The sequence below is a fragment of the Lutra lutra genome, chromosome X, assembly GCF_902655055.1.
Source record: "Lutra lutra chromosome X, mLutLut1.2, whole genome shotgun sequence".
NCBI lineage: Eukaryota > Metazoa > Chordata > Mammalia > Carnivora > Mustelidae > Lutra > Lutra lutra.
Genome location: NC_062296.1, coordinates 34,857,160 through 34,883,953, shown reverse-complemented (window position 1 = coordinate 34,883,953; position 26,794 = coordinate 34,857,160). Strand labels below are relative to the sequence as shown.

At 41.1% G+C, this 26,794-nt stretch overlaps 1 protein-coding gene across 7 annotated transcripts in view; it reads left to right on the top strand.

The window, feature by feature from the left end:
* The window catches only part of PAK3 (p21 (RAC1) activated kinase 3), a 248,423-nt gene that overhangs the window by 208,765 nt on the left and 12,864 nt on the right, over positions 1-26,794 (top strand). For all 7 annotated transcript variants that reach the window (XR_007124783.1, XR_007124782.1, XM_047716045.1 and 4 more), the window contains 5 exons: positions 10,196-10,244; positions 10,633-10,745; positions 12,438-12,555; positions 14,012-14,111; positions 14,612-14,808. Coding sequence is in view for 5 of the 7 variants with exons in the window: in XM_047716045.1 (XP_047572001.1) it covers positions 10,196-10,244; positions 10,633-10,745; positions 12,438-12,555; positions 14,012-14,111; positions 14,612-14,808 (577 nt within the window). In the remaining 2 variants the exon portion in view is untranslated. The remainder of the gene's footprint in view (positions 1-10,195; positions 10,245-10,632; positions 10,746-12,437; positions 12,556-14,011; positions 14,112-14,611; positions 14,809-26,794) is intronic.

Here is a 26,794-nt window from a genome sequence, read left to right as displayed (position 1 = left end):
AAAAAAAAACTTCCATGGGTTCTCTGCGCACGCAGGCACACATGCACACATGTGCCACATATGTGTGAATATGAGGTCACACAATGATGTAATTTTTAAAACAGGTTTTTTACTTATCTGAATATGTAAACTGTTGGATACACAAATGGTGAATGTCTATTTCTGATATTTAAATTGTTAATCACTTTCATTTATATATTTAAAGCCACATTATATAATGTGTGCATTGGGAGAAATTTTTCTACTCTCACATTTCATGAGGAGCATAATTCAAAATCTTCCTATGCATCTTAATATCACTGTTTTGTAATCATTAGAGCCCCCTTTTGAAACACCCAGTAGTTATCCAAGTAGACCATTTGAATTTCATCTAACATCCTTAGATATAAATATTTTTGAATCCACATATTATATCCATATATATTTTGAATATTTTTGAGTCCACATATTATTCTGTCCCTGGATATTTTATTTCTGGTTGCAATTACACATTCTTATAATATTAAGATGATTGTTTTCTGAATCTATTTTATAGGTGTATATTTACATCTTCACAATATAACTCCTCTATCACTTTTTAAAATTTCTGTTACAAATTTTCAAACGTACACAAGAGTAGAGAGAATGGTATAGAATTGTGTTATTCTTATCACCCTGGTTCAACATTGATCAATATTTTAATATAATTACAATACCATAATAACACCTACAAAATTCAACAGTGACTTGATATTATCTATTATCAGAGTTCCCCAGTTGTCTCAAAAATGCATTATAGTTGATTCCTTCAAATCAGCATCCAAAGAAGATCCACATATGGCATTGGATCGTGTCTATTAAATCTCTCCACTCTAAAGCAGTCTTCCTTCTTTTTCCACTACCATTGACTTACTGAAAAAACTAGTCATTGTCTTGTAGAATGTACCACTTTCTGGATTTGCCTGTTAGTTTCATTCAATGTCATGTAAGTTGCATCTCTATTCCCTGTATTTCCTTTAAATGGAAAAAGTTGGTTCTAAGGCTTAATAAGATTCAGGTGCAACTTTTGGCAAGATGTCTTCATATGAGTATTTCATATTAAATCAGAAGGCACTGCTCGTCCCGTTGTGTAGTGCTGTGTAGATTGATCAGAAGCTTCAGTGGGGACTCTTCCCTGTCCCCTCCAATGCAGAGTTCCTCATCAGCCTTTCGTCTAATGTTTCATCTATTGATGACTATATTGCCCAAATCAATAATTAAATTAGGGACTAGTAAATAGTGATTTTCTAAAACTTATCTTTTCTAAAAATTACCTCCCACACTTTATTAACTACAATGCTTTTGCTGAAAAGAACTTTACCTCTCATCTGCTTAAGGTCTTTGGTTACTCTGAAATATAGTTTATACAGGCAAATCAAGATAAATGCTTAAGTTGATAATTGCCAATTTCATTGTTAGGAGTTAACACCCAACTTATTTCCAAAAGATTCCAAAGAGTGGTGTTTTGAGTTTATTCCAAGTGGGGGGAGGAGGCATTCTCTTTTATTAAAAAAGCTTGTTATAAGTCACAGGTCTTTGTATTTTGAGTAGGTTTCAATCAGTTGTATTCGCTGTTGTATTTGATAGTCATACTATCATATCTTGGGCTAACAGGTACCCTTTTCACTGCATTAATTTCAAAAGTGACCTTTAAAAATCTTGTTTATGACATCTAACACTGGCAGTTCTGATCATACCTGCAGAAGTAATTTATTTACATCCTATCCAATCCTGACAGATAGTCTCTATGAGCATCCAAAACTGGCATTGACTAAGAATACTTCATCCTAATGTGTCTTTCCCAAACAGTACTCCATGGATAAAAATAAATGAATATGGAGAATTACCATATTGTATGAGAGATTTTATAAGGATTTGAATATAAGGGAATTCCCACTTTTCCTGAGAAAGAAATTGGCAGGGGTCAGGTGGGGAGGAGGAATACCTTACCTTGTTTATTTGGGCACATATATTGTATATGTACCTTGTATTTGGGCAATTGTACCATCTCTGGGTATGTGTGTATTTGTGTGTGTCTGTGTGTCTGTGTCATAACTCTACTTTTAAGATGAGTGGTAACATACTATAGATCTCCTATTTTGTTATTTGCCTGTGTCTAAGAGATGATTCTATATCAGTACCTCTTTCTTTTAACAGATGAAGTGTTTTTTTGTTTGTTTGTTTGGATGGATCATAATGTATTTAATCAGGCCCACACTGATACACATTCAGTTTCTTTCCAATGTTTTGCTCGCATCAACAGGGCTTCAGTGGAGATCTTTACAAACAAACTGCTAAATACATATGCAAATTGATCATTAGGTTAAACTGCTGAAAGTGGAATTGTTACATGAAAGGATATGGGCATTTTTAATGTCCAAGTTGCCCTCCATAGAGGTTGTTCCACTTGACATTGTCCGCTAACAGTGCATGAGAATGCCTACTTGCCCACACCCTCATGGAAACAGCCGTCTTCATTTATTTGGGATTCTATGATTATACTAAAAAGTCATCACCATCCTGATTTTCAGAAGGGAAAATGTTTTAAAAAAGAACCCTGAACCCTGAGCCCTAACAAGAAATTATATGGTAAACAAAAGGCTCTCCTGAAGGATCTCTTGGTCAACATGGTCCATGGGTGTGTTATGCCCAAGTACCTTGGTTGTATGTCGCATTTCTTCATAGATTAGACCAACCGTATGGCTAAATTTGTCAGAAATGACAAGTGGGAGCATTTCTTGAAATCTTTTTCCTCCTGCACTTAAAGATAACATGTTTGGCCAAAGGCATTTTGTCTACCATCTGGATCTTTGCCAATCATATAATTCTATGGAATGAGGATATGATCAGTCCATCCATAATTGTGGACAACCTTTTTTTGCAAACCTTCAGTGCCTGTCCTCTAAATTAGTTTTAGTTTTCAGGCTTGAGAAATTAAATCTATCCCGTTAGGTATTTTTCAGACTTCTCTTGGCTACTCAGTGAGGAGCCCTCTTCTTATAGCAACATGAAGTTCCCATATTGAAGATGAATAGTTTTGAAACTGGTTTCTTAAAGGGCTTGATGAATGACAGCTTGTTTAGAGAACCCGATAAAGCAGTGTACAGCATGGAACTCAGGGAGAAGTGCTGAGAATAAAACCTCTGACTCGTTTCTCTTTGTTCAAGAAACTATGGGCAAGAGGAGAAATGGTGTCTAGTGTGCTCACAGTGGTGATGCTTTGAGTGGGACCACCCACCCCAAAACTATTTGCTTCCTCATCAGATCTTATTTTGGGCCATATAAGGTAGAGCACTCTTACAAGGCACTAATATAACCATCAGGAGCCAGCTCTTTCGTTTTCTGACTCAGTTAAGCTTGCTCACGTGGCCAAGAGTAGTTCTTTGTTCTACTTAATGCTGTTAAATGCACTGTGCTGTGTACCGTCCCTTGCGAAGAAAGATGGTGCCACTCAATCAACCGCCATTAGCAGAGTTTGCATTTTGTTTTTTCAAGCCATCGTAATGACCTTGTGTTAAGCTGCCTGCCCCCCACCCTGCCCATTGCCTGTCTAGGCCCTCTTGAATCCAGTGGCACACACTGTGAAACAGCTGCTTAGACTTCGTGTTGGAGTAAGTCGTTGAGTTATCTGGCCTTTCCAGGGATTAAGGCCTATAACCATGGCCTCATTATCAAGGGACTCTAGCCCACTGAGCTCCCTGGCCCCGCACCCATAACATGTTACAGCTCTCTTTAAAATCAGAGGACCCTGGACACCCTGGGGCAAGTCATGCCCTAGCTAAAGAACAGAAAATCCTGTGTCCCGATATATCATCCCAGTAATTAAAGACAGTACCGCATCCTGGTACTTTGAGAACATGCTTTTTACATAATATTATTATTTGTTTTAATTTAGTGATACATTTTTTAAGAGGCTGATTACACAAGAAGGAAACCCTGGGGCTCTCTCTGAAAGGTTACTGCTTGTAGAGGACACTGTCCATCACCTTTCCTGAAGCCCAGAGGGCATAAGCCCCCACAAGGTGAATAGAGGCATGATGGTATTGGATGATACGATATACAGGTACTTTTACGTCAGGTGCATTAATATAGCAAGATAAGGGCCTACAAGTAGTAACCATATCTTAAATACTCAGCAGAACATAAAGTCCAGTCCTAAGAACTAGTCTACTCTTGGCCACCTGAGCAAACTTAACTGAGTCAGAAAACAGAAGATCCAGCTCCTGATGGTCAAAGTAGTCAACCGGACCATGTCCAGGGACAAAGTAAATGCCTTACCAAGGGGCAAGTGGACTAAGTTAAGCAGGAAATGAGAGGCCAGAGCAATATTTCAGGGAGGCACTTTATAGTGCAGTAGATACAAACGTGGGCATCTGGAAGTGCCACACTTGCACTTAGCATTGATGTAAAAAATGATAAAAGTATGTAATGGAACATGACATGGTTAAGTGCACGGGCTGTGGAGTCAGACTCATGTGGTTTCGAGTTCAGCAGCTGACAAACTGTGTATCCTTGGGCAGGCTAATTTCCCACATCCTGCTTCCAGTGTCTTCATTTGTCAAATTGTATAGGGTATAGGGCGACCAGTAAGTGAGCTCACCCATTTAGAGAGGGCAGACGGGAAGGAAGTCATGTCCATAAATGAGACAGCCTCTTCTAGCAGCAGCAGCAGAAGAAAGAGTAGATCTAAAACACAGCCATCCTCAATGTGGATTAAATCCCTGATTGTGACCTCTTCAGCACCAGACTAATGCTTAGAAAACCTTAAATGTGAATACTGTCCCATCCCTTCTGACTTCCTCACACTTATTACCACGAGGCTCTCCTTTGGACCTCACAGAGCCCTCTTGTCCTCTCATCCACTTCCCTTTGCTCTTAGCCTGTGAGCTTCTTCCTCGCCTCACTTGCCTGCTTTCTTTCCCTCTTATAATCTACTTCAATGCTGAAATCAGAGTGATTTATAGAAAGTGTAAGTTTTACCACATTGCTGCCTTGGCAACTACTCATTATCATGGCTTGACATTGGCTTTTAGCAGGAAACATCAAAACCTGATGAAGATTGCTGATAATTAAACGGGTTTGTCTTGGGAGGAAAAGGGAGAAATAGTGAATTGTTTGTTTCTTTCTAGACCCTTTAGGCTATAAGCCAGTGTTTCCATTTGAGTATTAAGTGCTTGGCCAGGTCAAGAAGAAATTGTTGATAAAGAATCTAATGTGATGCCAAGAACTGTAATTGACGATGAGGCCCAACAGTTGAGCAATCTCTTGGTTTAATATTCTTGAACCGTAGCATAGGTCCACTGAAATATCTCTCGCTCAAAATTAGGAGGCTTTGTTACTTACTAGCTGTGTGAACTTGGGGCACATTCCCCATCTTCTCTTGGCTTCAGATGTCTCATCTGTAATGAGGTTAAACTGGATGATCTCTGTTTTTCCTGGAGTCCCAATAAGGCATTTCTTTATACCATCAGAGTGACTGAGGTCTGGAATAAACAAGTATTCTCCCCCACAGCAATTTAGTTTCAATAGAACTGGAATGGAGAGATAATAGAGATCAATATAATTAAGTGGCATAAAAATCAAATCAACAACGTTGACCATTTTAACACACCAGCCCAATCTACTAGAGAATTGGGAGTTTTAACTTTCACAGTTTTGAGTTTGATTCCTGCCATCCTTACGTCCTAAAGTGCTGCATGATACTGATTTTTTAATTAAAGTGATTGATTAATTTTGTAAAGATAGTCATTAAGATCCTTTGACATATCCCAGGCAGTCACAAGGCCCAGTTTTGGGGGAATCAGTGTGACATGTTGTTGGCTCAAAGATCATTTCTTTAGAAGTAGACACCACTGTGTTTCACTTATTACAAGGAGAGGGTTTCCCAGCTTCACCACCAAGGATCTTTTCAATTATTTGTCTTTATGAATTCCGGGTTATGAATAATTACAACTATTAAGCTATATTTATTAATATAAATAATAGCTTGTTTCTCAAACTCAGTGAAGCAAGAGTGTTTAACCACTACTTGGAGCTTCTGATCAGTGAGCTATGCCATGTAATCAAAAGTTGGTATCATTCTGGCTAAAAAGAAATGTATGTGGTATTTTAATTAGCTCTGCCTTAGGTAAATGTGAAACTTCTGTTAAGAATTTAGAAATCAAGTATCTTGGAAACTTCCAGATGCTTAAAAGAGATTCCTAGTGAGCCACAGACTACACTTTGGGAGCTTAGTGCATATATTAGGGAACAGTCAACCCAATAATACTTACGGTAATATAAGTTATTATTAAGGGTGACTGTTCTCTAATATATGCATTAACCTCTCAAATTATAGTCTGTGGATGATGATGATGATGGTTGTTATTGCCAATGTGTACTGACGATGTGTATACCAGACCTGTCTTTAACCACTGTATGCATTTAATCCTTTATTCCTGAGCCACAGAGAGGTAAAATTACTTACCCAGGGTCACACAACTAGGAACTCATGGGATTTTAACCCTGGAAGGTTTGAGGAGTTGGAGGTGAGGACTACTGTTCATATAACCTATTAGTGGGCATAGAGTGCTTTGGTAAATGAATAAGAGAAGGACAGGCATTGACAGTTATCTTAAATTGTTAGACTATGAGAAGGATTCAGAGCTGTGGTGTGGAAAAACATTTGAGTTGCAAAGATAGAGTTGGAGACAGTGTGCTCTGCAGGTTAATCCCCAAGTTTGTGCATTTGAGCTGAGGATTGTGTGAAGGCTAGAAGTTGGACCAACCAATACCTTGCTGGTCAGAGTGGTGAATTCCAAGTGCCTAACCTGTTTGGTTGGGATGGGGGGGTAGGAAGTGGAGTAGAGGATGATATCACCATTTTAAGGCTGGGAATAAGAGTTGAAGAAGTGGAAAATGGCTCCCGCTAGACAGTTACATATATATGATAAGGCAGGGGAAGGGAGAGTGAGGAGAAAAGCTAATTTTTGAGTTAATAACTGATGTTCTACTAGAATTTCAGGGCCTTTAAACCTTTGTGGAGTAGGGATTTGTGGCAATTCTATACCACAGAATGTCACAAAACCCAGGATATTGGGATTCTAGGGTTAGGACTCTAGCAGTTCAAGACAAAGAAATGCTGAGGGATGTTGGGGGCCATAAACCCAAGGATTTGAAAGGTAAATCTCTGGAGATGTTAAACACTAATCCCCTCTCCACTCCAAGTCAATCACAATTTTAGCCCCTGGGACAGTGGAAATGGGATTGGTGGTTGGAGATGGGGTGGGGGATGATTAAGGGGGAGGCCACCGAAGCAGAAATTTGGGGCCTACCTCCCTAGCTTTAACTGGAGCAGCTGCCATTTTATATGGAGGGTTTTTATATACGGTCTTTTTCAGTAAAGGCATTCCAAACTGAAAGAAAAAAGCAAAACCACTAGGGGAAAGAAGAGGATGTGGAACCTCTAAAAGGTGACCCCTTTGGCTTTTGGCCTTTTTGAAAAGAGGGACAGACACAATCAAGGATGTTTGACTGGGAGATTGGGAAGGACCAACTAACACCTAGTAAATTAGGCATTCTCTACCAAGAAACCAGTAACAGCAGCAGCAACAAATGATAATAGCATTTCCCATGTCGATTCTCAGCTCAGATCTGGGCCCAGGGCTAAATGTTACAGATTGTGCCATTTGATTCTCTGGGGTCCCATGGGGTAGATGCTATTATCTCATTTTGCAGATGCCGTCTCTTTTTCAGCAGCTGGCGGAAATGTATGAGTAGCCTACATTTATAAGAATACACAAAGTTAAAGCAGTTAAGAATCTAACTCTGCAGAGTTAGACAGTTGCAGCTGAAGCACACGTGGGGTCCAGTTATCTGTTCCTTTGAGCCCAGGAGATCCTGAGTTCAAAAGGACCAATCAGGAATGTCTGAGAGCTCATTCTAAGCAGGAAGTGTTTTTATGTTGATTTAAGTAGAAGGTGACACATTTCCTTCACAGAAAGGAAAGGTTTTATTGCAATCGCATGTTTGCTTGAAAAGACTTTTATTAATTTGTTCGTTCAGCAAATACTTAATGAGCCACAACCACGTGCTCTGAGCCCCAAGTCTCAAACGTACAAAATTGGGAAGCTGAATTAACATAAGCTTCAACCCTGAGGAATTTCTGAAACTTGCAAGCCCTGCTTTAGGAAGCACCTATGGAGTGAGGGTGGTTTTTTTTAGTCTAGTTCCAATGGATATTTAAATACCTATCCAGAACAAAGAAAGCAGTGGAATTTGTAGCTTGTACATCATGGACTTAAAGAACCTTAGAAATCGGGGTGCCTAACTGGCTCAGTTGGTGGAGCATGGGACTTTTGATCTCAGCTTGATCTCAAGCCCCATGTTGGGTGTGGAGCTTATGGAAAAAGCCTTATTTTTTTTATTAAAAAATAAAGAACCTTAGAAATAAAGTGGCCCATGTGCTATATTTTACCAGTCAGAGAGTCAGACAGACTTAGATTGTAAACTGTTTAACCTAAGGCAGGTCACTTAATCTCTCTGAGCCTCAGTTTCTTCATAGGTAATGTGGGGTAGTAGCAGTTGCCTTATAGAAATATGGTAAGGATTACATAAGGTGATTTATATGAAGTTCTCAGTGCAGTGTCTAACAGACTCAATATATTTTACTGTTATTGTGATCACTATTTTCTGAGTCAAGGGGACTGAAACCCAGAGAGGGGAAGTGACTAGCCCAAGATCACACAACTTGTTGATGTTAGGACAAATATTAGAACTCAGATCTCTTTTAATAGTCAAATATTCCTCATACCGCCCCACTCATTTTGTTCTTTTGGAGCAGGTAATGTAAACCTCCTAGGCTTGTGAGAAATATTTTGCTTCATCCAAGAAGGAGGGAGAAGAATGGCAAAGAAATGGCTGACGTAAGAAAAGAATTCAAGGGGCTCCTGATTGGTTCAGTCAATTAAGCATTCAACTCTTGATTTCAGATCAGGTCACGATCTCAGGGTCATGGGATCGAGCCCCATGTCAGGCTCTGTGCTCAGTGCAGAGTCTGCTTGAGGTTCTCTCTCTCTCCCTCTGCCCACCCCCCAAATAAATAAGCAAATAAATCATTAAACAAACAAAAGAAAGAAAATAATTCCTGGACCCAGATAACAAAGTAGCAAGAGATAAATGGAGAGCAAAGAAGAAACAATAGAAGTTGTTTCTAGAAATTGTGGAAGGCAGCTATGCTCACCACTATACCACCAACGCTGCACACTGTTTCTAGAAATTTTGAATAGCAATATTGGAACATTATAATGTCTGGTGAATCATAAGGATTCATCTCCATCCTTATACCTTTATTCACCACAAACAGCTCAATGGAATTGACGAGACCTTTCCTTTTGCTTGGGGATGGAGGTGGGGAGGTGGTTTGGAGTACCTGTGTGTTTCACAGAACCTTACTGTGACTTCAGCCTTACCAGACAATTGCTATTTGCACAACAAAGGACCCATATAAGTGAGGTTAGAATGAAGCGTGAGTCCTTCCAAGGCCTAAGGAATGATAGATTTTTAAAGGATTGTGGACTGGAAGGAAACCTTTTAGTAGAAGCTGCTGAAGAGTTTAGAAAAACAGGGGGGAAAAAAACCAGTAAAGCCATGTTGTTCATTGCTCTGTGCAGTGACAGCAGTAGGTAAATACAGCACCGAGTGTGATTAATTTGTTAGGTGAAAATATTCTTTTTTTTAAGATTATTTATTTATTTAAGAGGGAGTACACAGAGGAAAAGGCAGAGGCAGACTCCCCACTAAGCCGGGAGCCTGATGCGGGGCTTGATCCCCGGACCCTGGGATCATGACTTGAGCTGAAGGCAGACACTTCACTGACTGAGCCACCTAGGGATGATACATTCTTTCCTAAACAATGCTTCAGTTTATTCAGAGGACTGCAGTTGTTGCAGCATCCAGGCTATTTTGCTCAGTTCATTGCTGCAGAAGGTCTGACTGGAGTTCCTAGCCCACCAAAAGGGATACACTGAAGCTATCTCAGGTGGAATTACCACAGAAAGGGGTTGTTCCTTTGTTATTTCATCCTTGTATCTTAAGCTTGCCGATTTCCCTCTCCTAGAAATAATTACATCTTATTTCAAATAAAATATACAGATAACATTTGGATTGCTTATTCATTTGATAACTTTCACCTTCGCAGGGCATCAGGTACAGTGTACACAGCGCTGGACATTGCCACTGGACAAGAGGTGAGTGCTCACATTCAACCCTGATTTTTACTGTCCTTTCATTCATAACGATCACATCTCTTCTTCTGTCCTGACAGAATGGGTGGCACTGGGTTGACGTGGGACTCGATTTCATCAGTGTCCAAAGTTTCTGAAGTGGGTGATTTGCTCCTGACTGACCAAAGAAAAGAGCATGAGTTTGCGGTGCTAAGAAAGAGCCTAGGAAGATAAAGAATATTTATTCCTTACCCTGTGAACAAAAAACAAAAAACAAAACAAAACAAAACAAAAATCCCAAGCCAAAAATTAAATAAATAAATAAACCCAAAACCAACTCCCTCCCCCCAAAAACAATGGCTGTGTATGTGTAATGACTGTAACTCATTCTTGCATTTCAATCATCCTTCAGGTGGCCATAAAGCAGATGAACCTTCAACAGCAGCCCAAAAAGGAATTAATTATTAATGAAATTCTGGTCATGAGGGAAAATAAGAACCCCAATATTGTTAATTATTTAGATAGGTAAGTGTTTTCTCTCATTACGTACCGGTTGTCTTAATGCGATGTCATTTGCTTGGCCAAGTATTTTGTTTAGGATCTAGTCATGTAGCAACCCTTCTACAAATACTTCTCAAGTGCTACGGAATAGGGAGCCTCACATCTATTGCTGAACTTTGCCCACCCATCAAACATTGGAAGACAGACTTTATGGTCCTGCTTCTAAGCGTGAGCAGTGTGTGTAATTTCCTTTCGAGGATCGTGACTCCACATTGGCAGGAAATAGACTGTTGCGTACAGGGGAGAGCCGTGGTGTTTTAAACATTTCACCAAGTGTTTGGAGGGAGTGCCATCTCTGGGTGTCTGAGTGAAGAGGGCTGGCTGCAGCGGCCCCACTTTAATGGGTGCTTTGTGATTAGCTGACAGTGAGGTCTAGGGAATTGAGACTTTAATCTCAAGCCTTTTTCTTGGACCAGGTAATTAATGTCTCTTTCATCAGTGGTATTAGCAGCGGGTTATAAATAGGCGTTTAAAGACAGCGCTAACTCTTTGCTTGTGGTTAACATCGTGTTTCATTCAATTTCAGTAAGTGTTTGCTTAGCACCACTGTGCTGTGTACTCTGGGGGGATATAAAGGAAATAAGATGAGGTCTCCAACCTCAGTGAGCTTAAAATCTTGCTTCTGTGTTTTGTGCCAGGTAGACCAGAGAAAGAGGGGGAAGAGGGAGGAAAAAAAAAAAGGAATCAGATTTTACAGCCGAAACCTGAGCTTCATAAAATGCCACTTATGGGCTATCTGCAGTAAAATGACTCGACTCTGCTTTTTTAATTTTGTAAAAATTGCCTTTGCAAAAGAAAAAAAATGTAAATTTCTCAGATGCTTTCTTTCCTAATGAGGTAGAGCCTGTGAATGTTCATTTTTAATAGGCTTCCCAGATGACTCTCACGGGCATTGCAGTTGGAGCACCACTGAATTCAAAGTCTTGCTTCATACTGATGTGGAACTTAGGGCAGGATGGAATTGTTGGGGTCATTCTGTTCACTATAATTCCTCTCTTGCTGAGCCTGGCTGCTAATGTGCCTTCAAGTGGTTCCAGATGTTTTGAATTGGTCCAGTGGTCAGACTTTGATGACCTTCCTCCCCATGTTTGATCACTTGTTGTGTGTTCTCTCAAAAACTACCTAAAGAAAATGGGCACATTGCTACTAACTTCTAATAGGACCGAGACCTCAGCACAGTAAATCCTTTGCAAACATGAGTCTCTTTGATTCCAATACTGCTCGAAAATAATTCAGTAGAGTCAAAAATAATGCTGGATATAAATAAATATCTTTTATATATCTCTGTGCCATGGTCCAGTTCAGTCCAAGACATCAACACAATGGCTCAAGTTACCAAAATGGCTAGTCACTGATCCTGTTCAATGAAAGTAGCTTTTACAGTGGAATGACTGCCAGTAGTCAGTCACCAGAGGACTTCTGGTTCATTTCCTTCTTCCATGGCACACAGTGAGATCTGATGATCCTTTGATTTTCCTGCATATTCTCTTGTAATGCTAGGGAAGTTTCCTCTTATCCCAGTCATTGATATTTTCCTCCCATTATAGAATATGGCCAAATGCAGACACTACCTGCAAACTACCTTCTTAATGGGAATATAGACAAGTCCCCACTTCCTTAGGCCTGAGTCAATGTCTTTTTCTTCTCTTCTTGTAGCTACTTAGTGGGTGATGAACTATGGGTAGTCATGGAGTATTTGGCTGGTGGCTCTCTGACTGATGTGGTCACAGAGACCTGTATGGATGAAGGCCAGATAGCAGCTGTCTGCAGAGAGGTAAGAAAATAGAGCATTTCTAGCTGATGAGATCACCAGAACTGGCAGTTCTTTATCTCTGATTATCCAGAATGCGTTTAACACCAAAGTAACAATAGCACATTTTTTCTATGAAAAAAAAAAAGAAAAAAAGAAAATGGTGAGCCTAACTTCAATTCAGATCCTTTCCTAATAGCACTTTCCTTCCCCTCTCTTCCCAGCCTGTTGTGTATTTTAGTCCCTTTGCTCTGGATCTTTTGAGCTCTATTACGCCATTTACAAAGTGTCGCATCTAAGCCTGCATGCTGTAGTTTCAGCGAGCCTGGGAAACAGTAATGGCGGCATGGAAGTTCTTCCTGATTTGGGAGGATTTTTACATGATAATCACTTTGTCCTGCATATACAATGGGAGCCTTGTAAAATATAAACCATTCCAACCCTATCATTTTTGAAAAGGCAATTCAAGCAAGATTCTCCCTCAGCCCAGACAGTAGTTGCTTTCCCGTTACAATCTGGATGTCTCCCAAAACCCTCCAGTGGGTCTGAGTGTCTGCCTCTCATCCAATAACAGTGTCATATCCCTAGTTTCATGTAAAACTGAGGACATTTTACTATAATTTTCTCAGTACTTAAAAACACACTCCTTTTTGGAATCTCATCTTGGGCCTGACCATCTACCCCATTCATTGTGGTGAGGCTGTCTGCAGACACAAGTAGGAACTCTGACCCACTGAAACTTGAAAACCAGTGACAGGAAGACAAAACCAAATAACTGCAGCTAGTCTTTGTTCTTTATTTTCAGTTGTTCACTTAAATTTCTTCCTGCCTTGCTCTCCTCTGGGCCCCATTTCCTCCAGCCCCAGCATGTAGATGTATCCACCAAACATAAGTATTTTCTATTCATGCAATGAATCAAACTTTTAATATATGGGAGACCCTTCCACCCTGAGCCTGTAGTTTCCATGTTGCATGATGCGAAGCCACTTCCCAACAACTGACTATAGCTACTTCATAACCTAGAGGTGGTTCCCAACCATGGCTGTCCATCAGAGGTAGCTTGGGGCCCTCATTTTCAATGCAGATTCCTGGGTCCCCCTTCCGGCCTCCTGAATCAAATCCTGTGGAGGCAGAGTCTTACTGTGCCTATGTAGGACCAAGCCAAATCCACACCCTCCAGATGACTAGGTCAAAGTATGATTCTTAACTGGCTAGTCTGGCTGTATTAAGGATTTACCACTATTTATCACATCCCCACTCTTCATGTCCTAGTCTGACTTGGGAGCTTTTATAATGTGTAATGCTAACTTACAGCATTGATGTAAATGGGAACGTGATTTCAAACTGGTAAGACAACAGTAATCTATTTCACTTGACAATGTAAAATTATGCCTTTGCCCCATGTTTATCTAAAAAATGAAACTTACCTGGTTTTAAATTCTTTGTGATATAATTAGAACTTGCTTTTCTGATTCAATAGTGCCTCCAAGCGCTGGACTTTTTACACTCAAACCAAGTGATCCACAGAGACATAAAGAGTGACAATATTCTTCTTGGGATGGATGGCTCTGTTAAATTGAGTAGGTATTTTTGTTCAGATGGTATTTGAAAGAGTATCAGGGGATTTCTGCTTGTTTCCTGTCTGAGAAGAAAGTGGCTATTGAATGTGATTGGTTTGAAAGCGTTTAGAGCCCCATTTGAAGTAAAGAATTTTTTTTCTAACACCATGTTCCTGTAGATCATGGCCAGATTCTGAGGGTTTAACATTCAGAATTTCTCGGGTCTTCCATCTGCTAAATGACAAATACCCAACTAGAAAACTGAAAGATCCTGTAAGTTGGAGGGGACAGTAATGGGGAGGGAACCAGATTGAGGACTAGTAAAAATGACATCACATTAATCAGTTATCTCAGACCCTTTTAAAATCAGGGCCACTGGAGGGATCTGGTAATAATGGATAGGAGCTAGGGGGTTATGGAAACTCTGTGTCGAACGGAAGAAGGTATGGCCATTTGTGAAAGTGACCTATTATGAAAAAAATAAGAAATTGAATTGATTGTAACTGACTTTTCTTCCGCAGCTGATTTTGGGTTCTGTGCCCAGATCACCCCTGAACAAAGTAAACGGAGCACTATGGTGGGAACTCCATACTGGATGGCACCTGAGGTTGTAACTCGAAAAGCTTATGGTCCGAAAGTTGATATCTGGTCTCTAGGGATTATGGCAATTGAAATGGTGGAAGGTGAACCCCCTTACCTTAATGAAAATCCACTCAGGGTAAGTCAGGAGAAAACTCATGTATGTCCTCCCTCGGAAGAGGGCAAAGTGTCATTTCTTGTCTCTACCAAAAGGGGCCAGAATGGGCTTTTTCCTGGGATAAGTGACATAGAAGCTCCAAGTTATGATTCTCAAAATTATTCTGAGTTATTCTCAATATCTTCTATAGGGTCCCAGCAGTTTTCCAAGTGCTTGTAGATCAGTATTTCTAATGGCAGGGGTCTTTAAAATTCTTTACTACAGTTTTCTGCTGTTAAAAAAAAAAGCATAACTAGATGTGGGAAGAAAAGTATTTTTATCACATGCCATGCTTAAATGATCTATCTAGGAAACACTTGCTTTATAATCACTTTAACAAAGTGAATAAATGCATTTCCAGAACACCTATAATTTTTAAATTAGATTTTGTCTCATTGTCAGTAATGATTTATTGAGCAGCAGCAGCTGGGTATTGAATGGAGCGCGAGATAGACACAGCGCCAGCATGGCGGAGTTGCAAACGTAATTAGGCTGTCTGGTAGAAAATGAATGGAAATAGTTGGCGTTGGGGAACTCAGGTTAGCTCCTGTGGAAACAGAGGTTTGATCCTTATGTAGTCAGGTTACCTCGCCAAGAGAGAAGCTCCATTTCAAAACCTAAGCCCACCATCTTTATTCAGAGATGAGCCATGGATCATGAGAGAAAAAGGCCAAGGGGTATGGAAGAGATGCTTGCTCAGCACAGGAGTGAGCCAGTAGCTCTCCTGTTGTGCATTGCCTAAGGGTGAGCCAGAAGCTGTGTTGCGTATTTAAAGGGCATTCCATAACCGAAAAAGGAAATATGCACAGGTTCACATTCGACGCTCAGAACACACAAAGCATGCCAGTGCTGATGGCTTCTCGCATTTTATTTGCATCCTTACCACTGAGTCTAAAACTGAGTTTTCCCCTCAGTATAAAAAGAATCGGCCTTGGTAAATGGTAAGTCTTTGCGCGGTCAGCTTATAAAATCCATATTCACGCCAAATGTATGTGGCTTTCTGTATATGTCATGAAACCTACACACTCACTGTCTGGTTGTTTTCATAGTTGAACCTTTTGTAATTGGGAGCTGCAGCCCCCCGTGTATGCAGTGGGGGACAGCCTCCCCTCACCATCTCCTAAGTCCTCCCCGGCACTCGGCCTCTTGTCCTCGTCCCTGTACTGATTAGGAAACAACAGATAGGAGTGAATGCCCTAATGAATGCTCCGTGCTATTGCTATGGTCTCATGAAACAATCTGGAAGTGAGATGTGTGGATTGATTAGCTGCCTGCAGGGCTGAGTGGAAGAGAAGGGGCATTTTCCCACCGTTTGTGGGTCAGCCCTCCATAAATTTAATCAAGCCCACCCCTGACCTATGGACCAAGTGCATCAGGATAATTACTGGGGCTTATCCTTATTGTTTAACCACCTTTGCCCATTAAGGAATAGCAGTGAAAGAACACATCAGGCCTCTTGTTTCCACGGATTTCCTCCTCTAAGTCTTCAGAGTTTGGAGGCACTAAACGGATTATAGCTATTTTGCTTTCTGTCTTCTAATGAGTAATTTACAACCTGCAAAATTTGAGGATTAAATAAATGGCGCTGTAAAGCAACTGGTCTCAGTAATGCATTTATTACCTTCTTCAGTTCCCCAATTACAATTGATCACTCTTTAGCGGGGCCATTAATTGTTAGAAAAAAAGGAAACAAGTTTTAATCTTTATAGGCATCTTCTAGCCTAGGATTAGAACTCATAATGAACAGCTTGTCTCTTAGAATCCACAGCCTTGTAGCTAAACAAGTACTTGCAGACAACAAGCCACCAGGTTCAGGAAGCCTACATTAAGGCTATAACAAAAAGACCTGTCAGAAAGACCACCCTGTTGAATTCCACTGATAAGGACTTGGACTAACTTTGCTCATTACTCTCCGTGTGTGATCAGCCTCCAATGACTCAGTCAATCAACAGGTCTATATTGAGCCAGCCCTCTCACTCTCTGCTAGGCACCACAAGTACTTTCTTAGTTTTGATTTCAGATATGTTGCCCTCGTGTTCGCTTAAAGACAACACAGCAACTCAGGCCGTATGCCCTTATTTGGGATTTAAAAAAATGTAGTCACCGAAACCATAGAGGGGTTGGAGAGAAAAAGATCTAACAGGAGCTTGTAAGGAGCCTGTATTTTCTTGGATCCTAATGGCCAGGCTATGCGTGGAGGATTGGAAAATTGCAGAGCTTCGGGAGAGGTAGAAAAGAGAGGTAGGTTAGTCCTTCTTTCTCTGAAATCCTTCCAATACTACCATCCACCCATCCACCCCTTTGGGCTTTGAGGAGGAAAGAAGGAATTAAGTGGAAGGAAGCCAGCATGGGTAGAATAGAGGGTAGCATGTTGTCGTGAAAAAATTCCGCCCCTGTAGTCAGGTAGATCTGGCGTGTCCTGGCTTCACAGCCTACAAGCTCTTGTAGGGACTTTCAGCAAGTCACTTAAAACTTTTATAAACCTGTTTCTTTTGTACAAAATGAGGATAATACCTGTCTTGCAGAGTTAGTGTGAAAATTAAATACAATAATACATGTAAATCACTTAGCACACTGTCTAGCTCATTGTAGGAAATATGTGTATATGTATTGTGTGTGTTTGTGTGTGCAGAGAGAGATTATACAAATAAGAAGGTGAGAAATGATCCATAGAGTGCTTTTTACACATTCATAAAGGGAGACTGGACTCCCCACTTCTGCAAAAACTTCCCCTTCACTCTGGCTACACTCTGATCACTGCAAAGAGCAGAGGGCTCTGCAGAGTCCCATAAAATTACAATGAACAGATCAGGTTAAAGGTGAAGACGGGCTATATGTTTGAAGGCTATTCACCTTTCATTTGGGTTTTTTGCATGTGTCTTTGTTGTGTCTGTTGAAACAGAGCAAGCCCTTTGTGAATGTTGCCAGTTAACATATCACTGATGCAAGGAATTAGCTACTTCCCCCTAGTTACAAAGTGGTTGGGATATTTTTAATGTAAATTGTTCAGTGCTAATTGACCTAATTTGCTCATAAAATGCCTTTTAAAGGTCATAGAGTTATTAACTGTCCTGATATTATGAGGTTGGTACCCTTCCAGAGACAGAAAGGAGACAAGCTTCTTACCGTTCCCCACTGCCTGAAGTCTTTGCATTCAACATAATTGGCCTTGAACATGTTCTGCGACCCATGGACATTTTTAGTGTGGTCTCCAATAATAAAGTGCCTTGTTCTTTCTGTTTGCAAAAGTGATCAGGGTTAAAATCAAAAGTCCCCTGAGGATATACAAATCAGTGTTAGCATTCTGCTCATCTTCCCAACTTTTTTTGTCGATTTGAGATATGTACTCTAAAACCTGTGATTATAATGACCTGATTCTAAGTAAAGAGGAACAATCATCTAGATAAAACAAATCTTTGATTTGTTTTTTTCAGCACCAAAAGAGTGTCTCTTTATGAACTTTGTATTCCCAGGTAATTGGGCTGTTCTTGTCAACGGGTTTTGATGGAATCTGACATTTGTGAAATGTCTCAGTGACATCCAATTGAAGTCCCTACTGGACTGTGGGTGGATCCCTTTTCTATGTGTACTTTTCCAAACCTTCACCCTACTTGAAATGAACATTCAGGGTTGTCTTTCAGCCCTTGCTTTAAGCATCGACGAAATGGTAGCAAGCACTGGCTATTTGGAAGACAGTTCCTGGTATTAATAAGAAACATCTGAATGCTCAAACCAGTAGTGTATTATGTGAACCACTGACCTCGTAACAGTGGGTCTACTCCTTGGTTGTGCATTGGAATCACTTATGGAGCTTTAAGAACAAATGATATCAGCTTCTCCCACCAAGGACTGAACCAGAAACAAAGCTCTGTGGCAAGCACTTTCTAGAACCCTGTCTAAGCTGGAAAACAATTCTTCATCAGCCCTCTTTGAACATGGTTGTCTAACTGAAAAAGAACACACTCTTACTCTGTCCACATTTCTTCATTTCGTCTAATATAGATACATAGATATATCTATATATTGATATCTGTATCTATATCTATATCTTTATCAATATTACTCTGTCAAAGCCTTGTTGAAATCCTGGTGCACTCTATGGCATTTTCTGGCTTACTAGTCCAGGAACACTATAAAAAAAGAAATGGCATTAGCTCAGCAGGTACATTCATGATACACCATTTCTTTTTCAGCTTTACTTCTCCGAAAATGTGGAGTTTATCTTTAAAATGTGCTAGCGGGCTCCTGGGTGGCTCAGTGGGTTGAGCGACTGCCTTCAGCTCAGGTCATGATCCCGGACTTCCAGGATCGAGTCCCGCATCGGGCTCCCAGCTCCTTGGGGAGTCTGCTTCTCCCTCTGACCTTCTCCTCTCTCATGCTCTCTCTCACTCATTCTCTCTCAAATAAATAAATAAAATCTTTTTTTAAAAAATGTGCTAGCTGCTGAGTACATAGCACATATTGGTGATGATAAAGCTATCAGTCTGACTACTCATGATCAGGAGTGAATTACCTGTGTGGCCAGAGAGAAGGCAATCTAAAATCAGCCCTGTTGTCTTCACTGTGAGGCTTCTTAGTCTCACTTTCCGCACCCTTAAAGCACTACACAAATGTTCGTTATTTCTTTTACTATAGAGCTAAGGAAATTCTGGTTAGTTTATATGTCTAGAGAAGGGAATTAAGCAAAAGGGAATCTCTAGCAACTAAAAAACAGCAACTAAGGGCCAAAGTGCTTCTAGCTCCTCCAACCACTGGAACCTGTGTTGTGGATTGGAATGTCTGGGTTTGATGGCGTGTGCTCATTTGGAATTAAAGTCAGACATAAACTTCCTGAGCGCCAGAGAAGCAAGCATACTTTGCTAACACTCAGTCAATATTGTTTTGAATGTATTTCAGGAAGAGCTGGGAGCCTTCCCTTCTTTTTCCGTAAACCACTATGGAACAGCAAGGTTTATTGATGGTTTGTTGACACTCCTCCTACTTTGAGGGCAAACCTATGCCTGAGAGGAGGGGGCAGTTGGGACAACTGCAACTAAAATAATTATAGAACAGTAACAGGGTTTCTTTTTAATCATAAAAAAAAATATTGCCTGTCAAAGGATAGACAGCTCTTAAGAATCATTGGTTGTCAGGAATTTAACATAGGAAAATGGGACCTAGCCATAGGAAAGCTGCAAGTCTCATTTAGATTGTAATTCAGAAGCAGACAGCTCAAACTGGTGAGTTACAACCTAGAAGACAGCCAAAGAAGAAATTGATTCCACAGCAAGCTAAAACCTGAGAATCTGGCCAGGCAAAGGGGAGGGAGACAAAGATTAAAAAATGGGGTGACCGGGGCCTACTGTTGGCCAAGACTGATATGCCCTTATCCTAATATCATCTTATCATTCCTCAGTATCCTCAAAGCATGACTGGGGAATAAGCCAAGGATGCATATGCCTTTTGCCCTAATAGGTACCAGACCTTGAACAAACTAGTTAGGTCCCTTGAAATCAAAGTCCCTTCTAAATAGACAAATCATGGAGTATGATGTTGGGCATCTGCCTAGTGAAATGCACATTGACATGCTTGATTCTATGGCCTTTTAAATCTGTGTTTTTGCCAAAGGAAAATTACTTCCCCCAGAAAAATCTGAGTTTTCTTCATAACTAAAGAGCATTTCTGACCTTTTCTAACCTGGCTGCAGCATCATTTTAGAAGACCCTTTGCATTCTGGTAAAAGGATACTCTGAGGTGTCTTACCCAAACCTCTCAGCAGAGAAAGTTTAACTTGACAAAGCCAGTCTTACCTCTGTAGCTGGGAGAAGCAAAGTGCTAACATTATCCCAACCAGCCTGATCTTTTTGGTGCTTCTTACTCCTTCCTCCATTCCTCCCTTTTCTTCCAACCCCTCTTCTTCTTCTTGATCTTCCTCCCCTTCTCCTTCTCCATCCCCTTCTCCTTCTCCTTCCATAAGGAATTGCCTCAGTGCTTAGATGACAAAATTCAGCATCACTTTTCATCCAGGAGTGGCCGATAAATGTGACAGGATGAGACAAAGATCTTTCTGTTCTCTCTACCAGCTGTACACATTATGTGACTTGAAGAGTGAATCCTATTCCTGGTCTGCCAGTCAGGAGCTCCATGATCTTGCATGGGTTACTTCCTGCTGGACCTCCATCTCCTCAGCACTTCAAACAAGTGGAAGTTGATGAGATTATTGGTCACCAGTGGACTTCACAAGGCCCTAGAATTCTGTGAAGCTCCTTGGGATTAAAGGGCCCAAGGGGGAGGTCACGTGGCTCTTGATTCCACCAACACAGGTCCTCTTTCATCTGTTTTCCGTATCAGGCTTCCACATAAGTATGACTTAAATGAAAGGAGAAATTCATGGGAATCTTAACTCTGTGTTCTTAGGCTGTAGATAAGCTCCAGCCTTCCTTGACTGCCAGAAGAGCTGTGGTTTGAGTGGGTATTGTCTTTACGAGTGCTTTCAGGGAAGTGATCTCCAGGAAAGAGCTCAGAGATGTTTCATCACCTCCTGAATAAATCTGTGTCCCATAAAGAAGGAAGATCCCCCTTTTCCTACTAAGCGAAGACACTTGATCAGGATGGGAATGAAATCTACTGTAGAGGAAACCGGGCTGCCCCACTCTGACAGGACCCTTGGGTGAGAAACCTGGAAAAAGCACCATGGTGATAGAAATGCTACAGGGATCCATGATCTACATTATACTCTGGGGTGTGACGGGGAAGAATCAATCCCATGCTATTGGGTGAAGGGCTGTTCAGGTGGTGAACTGCATATGAAGTAGCAGTTGAAACCAGTTTATGTGAGCAATCTAATGTTTGGCTCACAGATCATGCCACAGTCGGGCCATTTTGATCCTAATACGGTCATTTGGAAAAGCCCCAAAGAAATGGGGAGTTGATCCCTATCAGCTCTCATGTTCTGAAATGAGATGTGAGCAAATTTATAGTGTTCAGTGGTACCTTAGAACCAGAAATTCAATGTGGTTTGAAGAGAAAATAGGAGGTGGGAAAGTTGGTACAGCAAAACTGTAAACAATGCTTTGAGAAATTTTATCTGGAAAGACCAGAGAAGTGGGGCAATAGCAGCAGAGTGAGGATCAGGTGCCCTGGGCCTCCCCAATTCTTTACGCTTTGTCTTCATTTCCCTTCCCCAGTGTCCCACCAGCCACCTTCTCTGCCCATTGTCATTTGGCCCCTCTCCTTGCCCTGTGTTCGTCTCCTCCTTCTGCTTCTTGCAGCTTTTCTTCTCCATGTCCAGCTCCATTTTGCTTCACTTCTTGTCTGTGTCTATACTTACCCCCATCCCCATTTCCAGATCCCCTCTGTTTCTCAACCTTGGGTTGCTACTCAGGCTGCCCAGGGTTTCATCCTGAGCACAAATTGCTTGCTCCGTGTTTCTTGACAAGCATTATTAACCCTGAGAGATTAGAATGAGCACACCCATTGTCAGAGTCATCTGGTCTTTATTTTCTGGCCATAGTCGGTCCTTGATGCTTGAAGGGAGAGCTCTAAAGCAAGGCCGACACCTAATCAGTCAGTGTTACCCAATTACTTTTTGCAATCAACCTGTAAGGGAAAAGGTCTGTAATAGGTTCATTTTAAAGGACTTTTTAAGGATTAAACAACAACAAGCCCCACCACCATCACCACCACCACTGTATTTTGGTCACAGATGAGAACTACTATGCAAGACAAGTAGGTAACAAATTATGCCATAATGCTTATTCAGTTATCACACTGGACTGTTGGGATAAATAAGTCAACCTATGGAAGAAAATGTTAGTTATAAAATAGTCACTTCTTTTTGCACATCTGGTCCCATTCACTTTCTTCTTAGAAAGGAGAAAACATAAGGAAGGAAGGAGGGAGTAAGTGAGGGAGGAAGGAAGGAAGAGAGAAAGCAAGGAAGGAAGGAAGGAGAGAAGGAAATGTAAGAAAAGAAAGAGAAAGAAGTATCAGGGACTTTCATGAAATCCATAAACACATCAGAGGCAGCAGTATGCTCTGGCCTTTGACCTCTGAAATCCCAGGTCATGAGTAAACTAAGCCATAAGTTGTCAAGTCACTCATTGCTAAATCACTCTCATAAAACACTCAAAGGTAGTTGGAAATTCTAAAATGAGAAAGGAACCAGGATAACAGGAGGTTATAGGCAACAACAAGAGTACGAGCTGCTTATAAACTCTCAACATGGTTATAGACCCCGGGGAATATAGTGTGAAACCTTCTAACTGGGGACCTGCCCTTTCTCCCCATTTCCAAACAAGTGGAGAATGATTGACCTCAAGAGGGTCCATTTCCTCTGTAGAGGTAGAGGTGAAGTTGCTGACCATGCCTCATTTCTTGAAGAGCCCTTGTCTGCCTCTGCTAGGAGAATTCCTTCCTCAGAGACTAGGAACAGTGTGAGGTGGTATTTGTAGTGGCCAAAGAGCACAGACTCTGAACTCACATTCCCTGGATTCAAATATTGGCTCCCTCATTGGTAGTTGTGCGATACGGGACAAATTATAATAATCCCACAGCCCTCAGTCCCTTCATCTGTCTATTAGGAGTCATAATCAAGTCTACCTCAGGGGATTGTTGTGTGGATTAAGTCACCTGATAGGAATCACTGAATAAATGTTACCTTTTAATACTTTAGATGGACATAGTATTTATAGAGATACTGAGACACAGATGAAAAGCCTTCTTGGTCTTATAGTTCAGTTAGATTGTTTTGTTATATTTTTGTCAGCTAGTCTGGGAGCCTGTTCACCACACATAACATAATTTCCATGGGAAAATGTGTTTTGGGTCCCAAATGTTGAACTTAGAAAGAAATGTTTGTACCACACCCTATCGTCTTTGTAAATTGAGTCTTTAGATCAGTGCCGGAGACTCTCATGGTTACTAACACATTGCCATGTTAAGTCCTCTGGTTTGTTTTCTAGCATCTTAATCCAAACTTTATGAAGTTTTATAATGAACTTAAGTCACAAACTGAAGCTTTTTAATTAAATGGTTAGTCCTATTGCAAAACTGCCTTAATGAAAATTTATTGGGTACATATGGATTGTTTGGGGGCCTCTTTGGAGAAATGTGGTAACTTCTAAGATGACAGCATTGATCTTTTTTAACTGAAGAGATTGCCAACAAAGTCAATTGAATTATTCCTTCAACTGGGTAGGGTAGTTTTCTCTGAAGACTTAGGTAAATTTTAGTTGCACATTGGGGTCAGTGAAAATTGCGATGTTTGTGTGTGATTGCCAAGAGATTTAGAGTTATTAAGAATTCTAGAACATCAGGGATGCCTGGGTGGCTCAGTCGGTTGAGCGCCTGACTCTTGGTTTAGGGCTCAGGTCATGATCTCAGGATTGTGAGTTCAAGCCCTGTGTCAGGCTCCATGCTCAACGAGGAGTCTGCTGGAGATTTTCCCTCTCCGTCTCCCTCTGCCCCTCCTGTTCATGTGCACATGCTCTTTCTCTCTCTCAAATAAATAGATAAATAAATATCTTTAAAAAAAATTCCAGAACATCAGAAACTTACAGATAACGTAGATATCACCATGAAGAAAGTCACCATTTTTGGCCCCAAGGTGGACTTTGTCACATTATTAAAAAAGGTCAGTAGGTCACAGGACCTGCATTGCCTCACTGAGGGAATCAAGCAGATCTTGTTTAATGATGTAGCAAAAGATTAATCAAGAGCACTATCTCTGTGCAAGATCAGTCAGAGGAGACTTCAGTTCTGAACTATATGTTTCAAGTTCCAGAGACCATAATTCTCTCCCCTTTCTCTCTGGGTTTACCCACCCCACAGATTACCATGTTGTGGCCATCTTTTTCCAGTTTTCCCTCCCTTTGATGCCATCCCCTTCCATACTCTGCTCCTGGAGCTTTTTTCCTTCTGCCACACTGAGGGGCGGGTCATCAGAAGTTACCACGTGCCAGGCCTGTGCGACTCAGAAAAGGTGCCTTTGCTCATTCTCTGTGTATCTTCTTTTTTTTTTTTTTTTTTTTTTTTTTTTCCTGTGTGTCTTCTTATATGTTTAATAGTTCCCTTTAGGCTCTGAGCTGTAATACTTTGTGTAGCCAAGTCTGGGACATTCCCAGCTTGGTGAAATTGATTCAGATATTTTGGCTCTCATTTCGTTCAGCAACAAAAACATTTACTGGGCATCCATTTGGGGCCAGCAGCCATAAAATCCAGAGATGCCCATGACACAATTCCTTCTTTCATAGTCCAGGAAGGCAGGCCTGGGAACAAGCAACAGGTGTTTACAATACAATGGGAAAATGGATGTCTAAACAGCTATGGTGGCTGAAAGGAGGGAACAAATGGCTAACTCTATCTGCAGGGTTACCCACGCTCCTGGTTTGCTTGGCTTCACTATTAAAGCCCAGAACAGTCCCCAGAAAACCAAGGTTGGTCACCCTCTGGGTCTGGGAGAGATGGAGAAGGCTTTAAAGAGGAAATGCCATGTGAACTAGAGCTTAAAGGGCAAAGAGAAGTTCACCAAGCATTTCGGAGAAATGGGGCCAGTGTCGTAGGCAGATTTAATAGGACAGTGAAATTGCCTTGCATGGTATGTGAGCTTTGGCCAATGTGTGTACCTAGGTGAGGACGAGGAAAGAAGGGCACACACTGAGGACGACAAAGGTGGCAAGGGGCCCAATCATGGAGGACCGTGCACACCACGCCCCAGGATCATTACTATGTCCTGTGGACTGCTGGTTTTCAGACAACAGTAGCAAGCCCTAGGTTCAAATGAAGCCTTGCTTGGAAGCCTAAAGAAATAGAGAAAAAAAGAAAACTGTCTAGATTGAAACAGATATGTGTGGGCACAGACTCTCAGTGTCTTTACAGTGTATCTCCCCGTCCTGCCTCTTTTCCTTCTCAGCTGCCCTCAAGGGGAATTTTGGGGGAGTCGAGTTGGAAAACCACATGTGTGGATCCCAGTTGGAGAGGGGTAGCCAACAAAGAGCTCTTCTAACAGCCAGCTCATTTTCTTTGAGTGTTTTCCCTAACTCAGATAAAACCCAAACGTGATCCCTCAAGCCTCTATCTCTTTTCCCTCAATCTTCCCTTCTGTATGACTTGACTTTGTTAGGAAAAGCCTTTCTGCTGTGACTGTTGTAGTAGCCACAACTGTGTTTGTCTCCCATTAACAAGGCAGCGGGTAGCAATTTTCTTTTTACAAAGATAGTACCCAGCTTACACACAGGCCATGTTCCAAAACTTCGTTTTTCAGTTAATCATTTGGAACTCAGAGTTCATTTTCCCATAGAAGCGGCATTATGCGTGGTGAGTATGTTCCCAGGCCATTCCACAAAGGCCAATTTAGCCCCTAATATAACTGAAAGTGTGGATTTTTTGCAATGGAAATTAGTTGGAAATAATACTGTTGCAATTAAAACGAAAACAATAGCTGGAAAAAAAAATCGTCTGGGTTTTTGTTTCCCTCAAGGGGTAGAACTTGATGAAAAGCAGGTTTAATCCTAGGAAGACAAAAAACATAGATGAGGAGTTCTGTGTCAAGTTTGGCTGGCATAGCTTCTTACATTTATTTTTTCAGTAATGTTTTGGAGGGCTTTTTTTTTTTTTTTAATAATAAAAGCTATCATGACCATTGTAGAAAATTTGGAAAATCAAAAAATATGTTTGGAACCTAAAGTCACGAGTAATCCTTCCACCCAGAGAGAACCCCTGGGAAAATATCAAGCCCAGCAAACACCAGAGTCATTCTTTTGGTAGAAATTCAGAAGAGGACATGCGTTCTCTGTGAAGCACTATAGAGGTTCATGGCATTGGCTCCATATGCTGATTCCCCTTCAGATCACAGAGCTTTCTGCTCCCGTGCTCCCATGCTCCCGTGTAGCCCCAGCCCTACTCAGGCTGCACAACTATGACAAAGGTCATTTGTAAATCCTAAATGGAATGGAAAGAGGGGCATGCATTTCCTGAGGTAATGAGGTAT